Source organism: Balaenoptera musculus, chromosome 16, assembly GCF_009873245.2.
Source record: "Balaenoptera musculus isolate JJ_BM4_2016_0621 chromosome 16, mBalMus1.pri.v3, whole genome shotgun sequence".
Taxonomy (NCBI): domain Eukaryota; kingdom Metazoa; phylum Chordata; class Mammalia; order Artiodactyla; family Balaenopteridae; genus Balaenoptera; species Balaenoptera musculus.
The window spans coordinates 35,350,223-35,362,688 of NC_045800.1; the positions used below are offsets into that span (position 1 = coordinate 35,350,223).

Below are 12,466 nucleotides of genomic sequence, written 5' to 3' on the forward strand. Positions count from 1 at the left end.
GCAGAAACTAACACATTATAAATTAACTATACTTCAATTAAAAAAAAAGAAAGAAAAAAAGAAAGAAAAATAATGCTGCAGTGAACATGGGGGCGCACAAGCCTTTTTGAGTTAGCATTTTCTAATGAAATCCTACATAAAATTCCAATATGTGTCTTGTTCACTGCAAAGATACCCAATGCCTGGTACATAGCTGGCACTCATAAAGTTGCAAATTAACTGAATTCAGTTTAAAATAATACTATTCAGGTTGAATCTGCTGCCTTCTCCTTCACAAAGACCCAAAGGAAATTATCCCCCTATTCCAGAGGCATCGTGTAGAAACAGTATGAAAAATACTGCTATATAACACATCAATGGTCACTGAAGGACAAGCAAATACCTACTAATATACTGTATATTTTAAAACCCTGTTTTGCATCTTCCTTAAAAAAAAAAACAAAAACTAATAACATGCTAGAAATCAACTCCTATCAGCACACATTTTATTGACTGCAAGTACCAAAATTTAACAAGTTCCTTTCTCATGAATAGTTAGGTTGTGTCTAATCTTTTGCTACTGCATACAATGTTGCCAGGAGTAACTAAAGACAGAAGAGAAAACTGACAGTATCTGGCAACTTCTTTAATTTGGGGAAAAGAGATGACTATCAGATGTCTGAGACACAAAGTAAAACAGGATGTTTTGTGAGATAAGATTATTTGTTTTTGGAAATGCTTAGTTTCAGGAACAAATGCCCAGTAAGTAGAAGGTTCTGTGGATTTTGAACTAAGGAAATTAGTATGAGTTAGCAACTGACATTTTGAAGTCCTGACCATAAAGATGGTGTTTGAAGCCATGCAAGAAAATGAGTGAAGTTGACTAGAGAGCACTACTAACTTTCTGTTTTGTTGAAAGAAGTGTATTTTCTATCAAAGATCAATCCCTTCTCACCCTTACACTAAGGCCTTGCTCACCTTCTCAAGGTCTTCCCACTCACATCAGTCTCTCCCTCTCTACCAGACCATTCCCAGCAGTATGTAAACATGTTCTATATCTTCCATTTTATTAAAAACATTCTCCCTGAATTTACTTTTCCACTTCTCTGCTCCCCTGCATATTCAAACCTCTAAGGACTGTCACCAATTCTCTCATTTATTCTTCTCCCAAATCCATCTGGCTTCTTCCTTACAACTGCTTTCATCAAGGCCACTTACAATCTCCATGCTGCCAAACCCAAAAGACACATGTCTGTCCTCATCTGACTAGACCTCTCAGCTACATTCGACAACTGACTACTCCCTCCCTTGTGAAACATCTCTCCAAGTTTCCATGACATCACACATCCTGGGTTTTCCTTGTCTCATCTGTTCATTTAACAAATGATCAGGCAATATCAACCATGTAATGGACGCTTTTCTGGGTGCCTGGGACATACTAGTGTACAAAACAGACCAAATCTCCGCCTCTGAGGAACTTCTATGGAGGTGGGGGAGATGAACAACAAATGCACAAAATGAGTACGTTAGAAGGTAATTAGAGGGAGACTTTCTTGGTGGTCCAGTGGGTAAAACGCCACGCTCCCAATGCAGGGGGCCCAGGTTCGACCCCTGGTCAGGGAACTAGATCCCACATGCATGCTGCAACTAAGAGCCCGCATGCTGCAACCAAAGATACCGTGTGCTGCAATGAAGATCTGGCGTAGCCAAATACATAAATAAATAAATATTTTTTAAAAAAAGGTAATTAGAAAAAGAGTAGAATAAGAAGTGATCAGGGTGTGTGTATGGAGGGGGTCATAAAGTGGAACAGGGAGGTCATCATAGGCCTTACTGAGATGGTGACATTTGATCAAAGACCTGAAAGACCTGAAAGAGAGAGTGTTAGCCCTACTGACCAACAGTTAGAAGCCCAGAGTAAATGGAGCCAAGTGAGAAAGCGGTACCATAGCAGGAGATGAGGTTAGAAGTAATGAGGACCAGCTAGAGAGGCTTGAGGACCACTGTAAGAACTGGCTTTTTTACTGTGGGGAAAAAGGGAGTGTCACTGCAGGGTTCTGAGCTGGTAAATTACATGAAATAACTTATATTTGAAAAGTACCCTCTGGCTGTTGTGTTGAGACTAGATTTAAGAGGGTTTAGGATAGAAGTAGATGAGAGATTATGGTGGTTTGGACCATAATGTGGTGGAACTTGTCAGAATATTACGTAACAGATTCTGGGTACTCTGAAGGTAGACCCTGCACAGTTTGCTCACAGATTGGACGTGGGGTGAGGGTAAGAGTGAGGAGGTTAAGAGAGGGCGGGGGCGAGAGGAGTCATGGATGACTCCAAGGTTTTCGGACTAAGAAATGGAGTGGTGACGGGCTTCCCTGGTGGCGCAGTGGTTGAGAATCCGCCTGCCAGTGCAGGGGACACGGGTTCGAGCCCTGGTCTGGGAAGATCCCACATGCCGTGGAGCGGCTGGGCCCGTGAGCCACAATTACTGAGCCTGCGCGTCTGGAGCCTGTGCTCCGCAACAAGAGAGGCCGCGATAGTGAGAGGCCCGCGCACCGCGATGAAGAGTGGCCCCCGCTCGCCACAACTAGAGAAAGCCCTCACACAGAAACGAAGACCCAACACAGCCATAAATAAATAAATAAATTTTTAAAAAAAAAAAAAAAAAGAAATGGAGTGGTGGAGTGGGGCGGGGGGGAATCTGAAGAAAAAAAAAAAAAAAGAAATGGAGTGGTGGAGTTGGCATCAACTCAGATGGGGAAGGCTGCAGACAAAATAGGTTCATGGCAAAAGATGAGGAATTCAAGTTTTGGACATGTCCTACTTCCCTGGGGGTTTCTTGCTTATTCCACCCAATTTTTAATGCCAGGATTCCTCAAGACTCAGTTCTCTACCCTCTTTTCCCTCTTAGATGATCACATCTTCTCCTATGGCTTTAAGCACCACATAGATACACAACCCGCAAATTTAAATCTCCGGTCTAGACTTTTCACCTGAATTCCAGACTGTTTACTGGACATATCTCCACCTCGGTATTTCAAAGGCATCTCAGATTCAACATGTTCCCTAACTTCTCTTCATTCCACCGACACTGCCCCAACCCACTGTCTCCAGCCTGAACTATTGCAAAAGTCTCCTTAATTGGGCCTCTCATTTCTACCCTGTCCCCAGAGATCTTTTAAAGACAATCATCATATCATACCCCTGTTTAAAATAGTTCACTGGCTTTCCACTGCTGCTTAGAATAAAATTCAATCACACTCCCGCGGCCTACAAGGTTTGCTGCATGAACTGGCCGTTACCGCCTTCTCAAACTTCATTTCATACCACTCTTCCCTTTCTGAGCTGTGATCCAGCTTTCTTTCAGTTCATCAAGTATGCCAACCTTACTTCAGTGGTACATGCTGCCTGTCTGCTTGGACTCCTCCCTTGCTCTTTGCATCCCTCATTTCTACTCATTGTCTAATCTGTTTAAATGTCTCCACCTTAAGAAGGCCATCCCTGAGCATTCTACCTACAGCAGACCATTCTGCACACCCACATTCAATTCAGTTGGTTTTCCCCTCTCCTTCACTAGAATGCAAACTTCAGAAAAAAACACAGGAGTTTCTGTCTTTGTTGTTCACAGCAGTATCCTCTGGCACTTATTAAAAACTTGTAATTACTGTTTAGTACTTATCTCCTGGACTCTCAAGTTCCGTAAAAGGAGGATCAATGTCTATCTTAGTTCATCATTACTTCCCCAGTGTCCTTCACACTGCATGGCACATAGCAATTTGTTGATATTTGCTGAATTAATATATCACGGTATGAGAAAAGGAGACTGAGAAATAAAACTAAGAAAGAATGGCACTGCAGAAGCCATGAGGGAAAATTTCAAGGAGGGAAAGGCCAAATCTGCTGCCACTATGCTCTGGCCTGAATCTTCCTTACCACAGCCTGGGTACTGTTGATCACAGTCCTCCCAAGTGAGCCACCCACAGCTGCCCCAGTCAATGGCTCTGCTATCCCAGCCACGCAGCACCCACCTGGAAGAAAAGCTTTTAAAAAAGACTTAGGTTGGAGAGTAAGAGAAAAGGAATCAAAATAAAGAAAAATTAGTAAAGGTACCTCTTTCTTTGGAGAGTTACTTGATGTACCCAAGCACTTTGAGAAGGATCACTATTTCTTCAGTGGTAATCGACACATCTGAAGTAGTCAAAACGGCGACTCACAGAGTAACTTCCCAAAAAAGGAGTGTGAGGTGGGCATAGAAATAGGTGTAGTAGAACATCTAGTTGTTACAACAGATAGTGTCAATTAGGAAGATATCTGTTCTAAAGGATCCGTGATCAAGCTGAAGAAAGGTCAAGTGTAGCCTTTTGTTAAAATACCATTGAGAAGAGAAGAGGGCTGCCTCAAACCAGAGCTGAAGAGAGAGAATCGATACTGATGTGTCTGACTAGACACTGAAATTGCAGTTCTAGCTAGGGAGGAGACACGGGGAGAAAGGGTTAAGGTGATTTTATCTACATAGTTACCAACAGTCCAAGACACAGATGACTTCTACTTCAATAACTGTATCAACATGATTTCCTAGCCCTTAAGAGGTCTGACACCCATCTGGAGACTGACTGACAGATCAGCATGTTTTCCAAGTCACAGTGTAAGGACTATACAATATGTGCGCAGAGGTCATGCTGCTATCCTGAGACAGTAGATAAGAGTCTGAGATTTTGAATGTTTGAAGCCACTTCTTGACATGAAAGGAATTATTTAGAGGGGGTCAGCAGGTAGCTATTTCAAATTTTAAAATCTTCTACTTTTGGAAGTTTGGTGAAACCTTAGCTTTAAATGGCTTCCCAATCTCTGAGGGCTAATTCCTGATAAAATCCCCATTCTTATGGTGTCAAGAATAGTTCAAAGCACTTCTGTTAAGTACTCATTTCTTGAAGAAAAAATAGTTTTGCAAGGTATATTCTGTTCATGCTCTCACTGGCGAGGTGAAACATTAATAGGCATATCCTTAGAGTCATGCCAATCTTCATATCCTAAGGATTTCTTTATAAAGGAATCAGAAGCCTACAGTTAGCACTCATGGCTGCTCAGGATACACTGTGGTTTATTTTACAATTATGGAATAGCACTCATCTTCAAACATGAAAATCCTGATGAAATCATACACTGAGTTTGAATCCACTATAAAGCACTGACAGTGAAACAAAACAGGCTTATTTTGAAAGTAAATTTGCTGATCAATAAACTGTGTTACTTAATGGCAGGCATTGTCCCCTGTTCATTTCTGTTTACTGGACAAGGCCAGTACCTGGTATATAGGAGGACTTGATAAGCATTTGTTTGGTGCATGGCTAATACTTTGTTGGGACAGTAAGCAAACGACCTCCACAGAAAATATGAAGTTAATGATTTGTGATGACTAAGAAAAGTAGTCTATTCAATTTCTCTTCTGTCAAATTTCATTACAATCTAGACGCCATCAGTTTCAGCAGTCCCAGGAACTGTCTTGCCAACCATGACTATTGTTAACAGTATCATATTTTGCTGTTCTACTGGAAACATGCTTTCATCTGAATGGCCTCCAGAAAGCTGTGAAGCACTGCAAGTCACTACAGAGAAACCAACTTAGACTCTTAGGAAGTTTCACTGAGAGCCACCACCTCCCCCTTTTTACAGTCCAAAGGTGGAATGGGCCATTGATGATGCAGCTGGTCCAATATGAAATGACAGTGATGTCTTGCCAACCTAAAAGTAGGCTGGTGTCATGTAGGGCTTTGCCAGAAGGAAACATTCAGAAACAGAAAATGTCAACAAATGCCATGAAACAGAGAAGGCTCCTGTGGCCTAGGAGATGGGAATGTATAATCAAGCAGCCTTCAGCTTGACTTACACAGCCAGGACTCGTCAGATTTTTTTAAGGGATATCATTTTATACTTCTCATTCACTATTAACTTTAGTTTACTAAGATCCAGAAAAAGTACTTCCCACGTATATTTCTTGAGAATGAGGAACACAAGGGAGAAGGTTTTGCCTAGCTCAACTTGGGACAAATAATCTGGTCAGAGTGGGAGAAACTTGGAAAAGGATGCCATGGCCTCTGGGGTGATGAAATTCTGACAACCTGAATGCGGAAATACTGCACAAGTACTCCAGACTGGTTGTTACTGAAGTCAACTGCCTACCTCTAAATCCATCAAGTGCTGAGGAAAAAGGTATAACTCAAGTCTTGATAATATACTGGGAGATGTGATAAGTCAAAAAAAATTCTGAATTCTTAAATAGACTGGTTTTTATTTGATACTGTGGTTTTCTACTGATGCAGAATTTAATTATTACCCACAGCAAAAACCAATCCTAGAAACAAAAGTCTATAATTCTAGCCCTAGGTAAGAAATGTGGGTACATTCTGCGCATCTCCCATAATTATGACGGTGACCTACAGCCAAAAGAAGGAAATGCTTTTGAAACATTATTGGAGATCTTCAATAGCACCATTTTGGGAAAGGATATCAATGGCAATCACAAAAGCTATTATATCTTTGGTAGCTGAGTTGTTAAAATCTTCAATTGGAAGAATCATTCCACTTTCTTATACCAGTCAGATTCTGACTTACTGGTCCAATTGCCTACCCTATACAGAAATCCTTTCTACAACATCTCTGAAAGATGCCAATCCAGCCACTGTTTGGAGACTTCCAGCCAATCCCACAGTTGAATAGATTGTTAAAGGCAGTCTGACTCCTTGTAACCTTTCACCTACTAGCCCCTAGTTTTGACTGCCAAGGCCAGAGGAGTCATATCCTCTCACTTTCTACTTGACTATCTTACACATATGTGAAGATAGCAACATTGTTTAACCTTAGTCTTCTTTCATCTCTAGAATAAGCAACTCTAGTTTTCATATCACTTGCTTGGATAATAAGTTCCAGATGCTCTAGTTCCATTTCCCTCTTTCAGGGAAAAACAAACTAACAAACAAAAAACCCCTCTTATATGCAATTCACATAATTGAATATAATAAAGTTAAGTCTGACTAGTCCAATGTATATGGCTGAGTAGCATACTACAAATACAGAACAGTAGCAACACACTACAAAAACAAAACAAATGTTACCTTGTTTAACTAGAACTCTAACAATGCAAGTTTTTTCTAAACTTGTCATTCCCTAGCTACATACATATGTATCATCTCTTTTCCACCATCTCTATACCTGAATTCCTTGAACCTAATAAATTATTATACGTATTTTTCTACTGAATGATACCTCTCTGCACACTCCAAAGAATATTTAAGATTCTCAAGCCAGGGAATTCTATTCCTCCCAGCCCAGTCCCCCGAGTTCTAAGATTCTTGAGAATACTGTGTATTTCTTTCTTTGGCTATGACGGACAACAAGATGACTTTCTCCCAAAGATTCTGTCCCTCTTCATTTTTCAGAAATAAGTTCAGAGAAGCAATCTCCTTTACTGAGATCTGCTGTTTTCTAGGGGATTATACTGTCAAGAATTTCAGATGCTATTGCTTTTAGCAAAATTAGAGCTGTAGCCTTCCTACCACCAACCTGCCTCTACAAGTTTTGTAATGTGTCACAAAAAAGTCATTCATATCCTCTGTGTGTGTGTGTGTGTGTGTGTGGAGTGGGGGGATGTAGGTAGGGGGCTGGTGGCAGAGGGATTGAAGAGGGAAGAATTTTTCTCATAAGAAGTGACTTCTTAAAGCATGCTTATCTAAGAAATGTAATCTAGACCAATAATAGGAGAAAAGTTCCTGTTTATGTTGATTACTTTTTTCATTTGATAGAAGAACTTAACTCCTCTAGGACTGGCAATTGATTATTCCTTTAATTGAACTAAATATTTTAGATGAAAAGACACACCAAATTTTTTCTAATCTTTTCTATCGTGATTCATTTTACTTTTCGTTCCTGTTCCTTGGAAATCCAAACAAAAGGACAAAATCATGTCTACCCTACCCCCCAATAAAACCTCCAAGCTTTAATCGGCTTAAAATAAAAATTTCCCTCCCATAGCTTACCCTATAATGTACAAACACAAGAAACTGCTTGGTCAGGCAGTTACAAAGTCCCACCTACACTGAGCTTCCAATAACTTGCTTACACGCATATTAACATAACGAATAACTCACCACCTACGAAGAGTTTATAAAATATATTCTCCACGTATTAAGAAAAATGCAGCTGGATGCACTTATTTAAAAATTAAGAAAAGAGGTTCTCTCTCATTAATCTAATAATAATTTAGATTGAATTTACCGAGCTAATTAAAAAAAAGTTTCTAATACACCTGAGTTTAAATGCAGGGCTTTAAAGCTCTGATTTAATGCAGACTATTAGTAATTTTTATTTTATTACTTTCTTTATACCTTGACTTCTTAAGCTTATAACCTGTACCTGATAATTTGGGTAAATTGTGAGAGGTAAGTTGGTTCCTAAAATAAGTTTTCCATTTCAGTCTAAACAAACCACATGAAATCTATGTAAAAAGTACTTTGCAATGTTGGGACAGAACTCAGGGTGGGACGGTTGGGAGGAAAAAGGTCAATAAGAAGCTAATCCATAATCTTAAGCCTCTAAATATTACTATTTTCAGATATGAACTCATTAATGCAACAAATTCTTGAAAGGTAGTAACTAAGATCTTCTTTGGTTATTTTTATCCCACAGATCAAGTGAAGAGAATATAAGTAACACTACCCCTTGGATTACATATCGTTGGTTATGACGGTTTGCCAAATCAGTTATTTAAATGCTTTTACACGGACAAGCAGGACAATCCAAATTAGCTGAGGACAGGCAGCACTGATCATCAAAAATTTTAGGCAAAATGGCTAAACAGAAGATTAGATTTTGGTATTCCTCACCCTTCCCTTTCTGCTGCCCACAGGCTGTTTCTAGTTCTCCCACCGATGGTCCCCCAAACCTTCTCCCTTAAAAGGCTCCTCAATGGGAACCCAACAAATTTGTAATTGATGGAGAAAGCATACCTCCCAGTAGTATTTACATTTTAAAACAGGTACAGGTTAAAACAAACAAATCTCCCATGGGTAGAAAGTGTAAAAGCAATGTCTGTGAACAAGGAAATCTTTCTTATGCCCCTCTGCTCATCATTCCTACTCCAAAAAAACCAGAGTGCTTTAAAACATACCCTTCTGCTTTTGCAAAATATTATTTTAAACAATCATGTAACGCACGAAGTGAAAAACCAGCATTATCGGAAGTATGAGACTCTATTCCCACTTTCAATTGCGCATGGCTCACTTGATACAGGTAATCACGATCCTTCCTCAAAGTGAAAAGTATAAATGCTTTATAGAAATAAGATGTAAATTTAAAAAAAAAACGTAATTCAAACGATCTAAATCTCAGAATGAGGCGAAGTTAGCCCCAATTTAAATTCTAGATACAAGCTAGAGTACCTGCACCATCTTTCCTCGCATTCTACTACTTTCCACCCCGATTTGTACGAGTCTGGCAGAGATTACCCGCCCGCACACAACCTAAGTCAGGTATCAATTCTCCCAAACTTGACTCTTTCCAGTTCTAGTCTCCAGAAAACTTGCTAATGACTGCTACCCAGGTAAACCTACTAACGCTAATGTGTCAATGATCAATTAAGCTGCTGCTCCTAAATCACATCCCTGCATTTTACAAAAGCATTAAGAACGTAACCCAAAGGCTTTTTAAGAGTTATAGTGGAACGTGCAAGAACGATAGATTTTGGAGATAACTGGCCTTTAACTCACAAGGCCTACTACCTCCCTACTCTTTCTAGTATGTAGAGGCCTTTTAGGGTAGTAAGACCGGAAGTTGGTACAGGTATTGTCGATACAAAACAAAGCAAAAAAGCCCAAACAAACAAAAAAAACCCACAGCTTCCAGTGAGTGCGGCACATTTGCCCCCTAGTCCCCTAGGGGACTCCTCAGTCCCCACTAGACGAGATCGAGATGACCAGGACCGGAGTCCCAGGGGGGAAGGCCGGGGGCAGAGGAGCACTGCGTCTGGTTTCGGGCCTGCGAGCCGGGGTGCGCAGGTGGGGTCTGGGGGCGAGGCGAGGTGGCGCTGGCCCCGGTTACCTGCGGCGAAGTGGAGCGGGGTGGACTTCCTCCCCGCCGTGTCGCGCCTGTTCACCTTCTCTGGCGTCACCAGCCTCTTGACTCGCTCCACGTCCCCGTTGCGGCACGCCTCGAACAGCTCCCGAGCGGCCGGTTCCACGGCCTCGGCCGCCGCGCCCGCGCAGGCCGCGCCCCCGCCAGCGCAGCGGCGGCCCGACATGATCCTGGCCGCCGCCGCCGCCAGCAGCAGCGCCAGCAACGGCAGCAGGAGCCCCGGCCCCGCGAGCAGGAGGGCGAGGCCCCCGGGAGGAAAAGCGCTCAGGGCCCGGGCCGCTCGGATTCCTGCTGTCACCGGGCTCGGCGCAGTCCCATGGCCGCGCCGCCGCGCGCCCCTCGCTCGGCCTCGCGACCCCGGCTGCCCCGCGGCGGCGGCGGAGGCAACGCGAACCCGCCTTTCGACCGCCGAAGCGACGCGGAGGCGGAAGCTGGCAAGGCCCCTCCTGCCAGCTCCTCTGAGCCCTGGGAGCGCACGTGACGTCACGCTGCGCGTGCGCAGTGGTCGTAGAGGGCCGGGCAGGTTTCGGCGAGCGGGGCGGCGCGGAGGGGTTTGTGGGAAATGTGAGGCGAGAGCCTCCAGCTTTGGGAGGAGAGGGGCGCTTCGTCCCACCGCCATCTTTGTGGTGGGTTTTGCTGAAGTCGAGCGGCTCTGCTTATCGTCTTTCTTAAAGAATGGATTTCCTGATCTGAATTTCATTATTACACTGAAAAGAACTCTTGAAAGTTTTTCCCCGATCTTGCATATTATTTTGGACTTCTTTTGTGGAAAATTTCCATTTTTTCAGCTTCCACAATCCCTTTCTCCTGGGGGTTTCTCTTCTGTTTCGCTTGTTTGTTTGTTCCCCCCCCCCCCATCCCCACTGTCTCTTCCCTTCCCCCGCGACTGCTATTTTGCTGTTTCTTGTGGGCCACTTCTCGGAAATGAATGAGTTGCTTGATGGGAAGTTTGGATGAGCTGCCCCAAGATCATCTGAAGAAAATTAGGAAAGCAATGAAAGTTTGTTCCAATTCTAAATTAATGATTGAGAGGCATGGCTTAGATTAATTACTGTTTCCACAGTTATTAGTTTAGGACTAAATGAGGGACCCCTCGTAACTCCATATTATGCTGCTTTGGCTGAGGTGTGGATATACTGGTGACAAAGTTCAATGAGTTGCGATTTATTTATTTATTTTGCTATGAAAACAAGCACATAATTAATTCTCACACTTAAGGTAGTGATCAGCTGGGTTTCTTTAAAGATTTTTTTGGTGTGGACCATTTTTAAAGTCTTTTATTGAACTTGTTACAATATTGCTTCTGTTTTATGTTTTGGGTTTTTTTTGGCCAGAAGGCATGTGGGATCTTAGCTCCCCAACCTGGGATCGAACCCACACCCCCTGCATTGGAAGGTGAAGTCTTTTTCTTTTTTTTTTAAATTAATTAATTTATTTATGTATTTATTTTTGGCTGAGTTGGGTCTGTGTTGCTGCGCCTGGGCTTTCTCTAGTTGCAGAGAGCGGGAGCTACTCTTCATTGCGGTGCGCAGCCTTCTCCTTGCGGAGCATGGGCTTCAGGCGCCTGGGCTTCAGTAGGTGTGACTCGCGGGCTTGAGAGCGCAGGCTCAGTAGTTGTGGTGCACGGGCTTAGTTGCTCCGCGGCATGTGGGATCTTCCCGAACCAGGGCTCGAACCCGTGTCCCCTGCATTGGCAGGCGGATTCCCAATGACTGCGCCACCGGGGAAGCCCTGGAAGGTGAAGTCTTAACCACTGGACTGCAAGGGAAGTCACTCCAGACAGTCTAATCATCTGTGAATGTGAATGTTGGAAAAAGTTTCTCCTTTTCCCATCCTAGGCCTTAGGCCTTACTGGGTTGGCTAAGACTGCTAATGTAATATTGATACTGGATATGCTTGCCTTGTTCTGGTTTTTAAAAGGACATCTAACCTTTTACTGTTAAGAATGATGTTTTGGGTATTTCCCTGGTGGCCCAGTGGTAAGAATCCACCTTCCAATGCAGGGGACGCTGGTTTGATTCCTGGTTGGGGAACTAAGATCCCACATGCCGTGGGGCAACTAAGCCCACGCACCACAACTACTGAGTTCTCGCGCCTCAAAGAGAGAGCCTGTGTGCTGCAAACTACAGAACCCATGCGCTCTGGACCCTGTGCACCACAACTACAGAGCCCACGCACCCTGGAGTCTGCGCGCCACAACTAGAGAGAGAAAACCCACACGCCACAACTAGAGAGAAGGCTGCACGCTGCAATGAAAGATCCTGCACACCTCAACCAAGAACCCGCATGCTGCAACTAAGACCTGACGCAGCCAAAAAATAATTTAAAAAAAAAAGCCATCACTAAAAAAAAAATGTTTTTTCAC

The 12,466-nt window shown here is 42.9% G+C and overlaps 1 protein-coding gene across 3 annotated transcripts in view; it reads right to left on the reverse strand.

The window, feature by feature from the left end:
• TNKS2 (tankyrase 2) overlaps positions 1-10,586 on the reverse strand; it is a 63,997-nt gene extending 53,411 nt beyond the window's left edge. For all 3 annotated transcript variants that reach the window (XM_036828431.1, XM_036828432.1, XM_036828429.1), the window contains exon 1: positions 10,069-10,586. In XM_036828431.1, the coding sequence (XP_036684326.1) occupies positions 10,069-10,267 (199 nt within the window). In that variant the 5' untranslated portion in view covers positions 10,268-10,586. The remainder of the gene's footprint in view (positions 1-10,068) is intronic.
• Between the last annotated feature and the right edge of the window lie 1,880 nt (positions 10,587-12,466).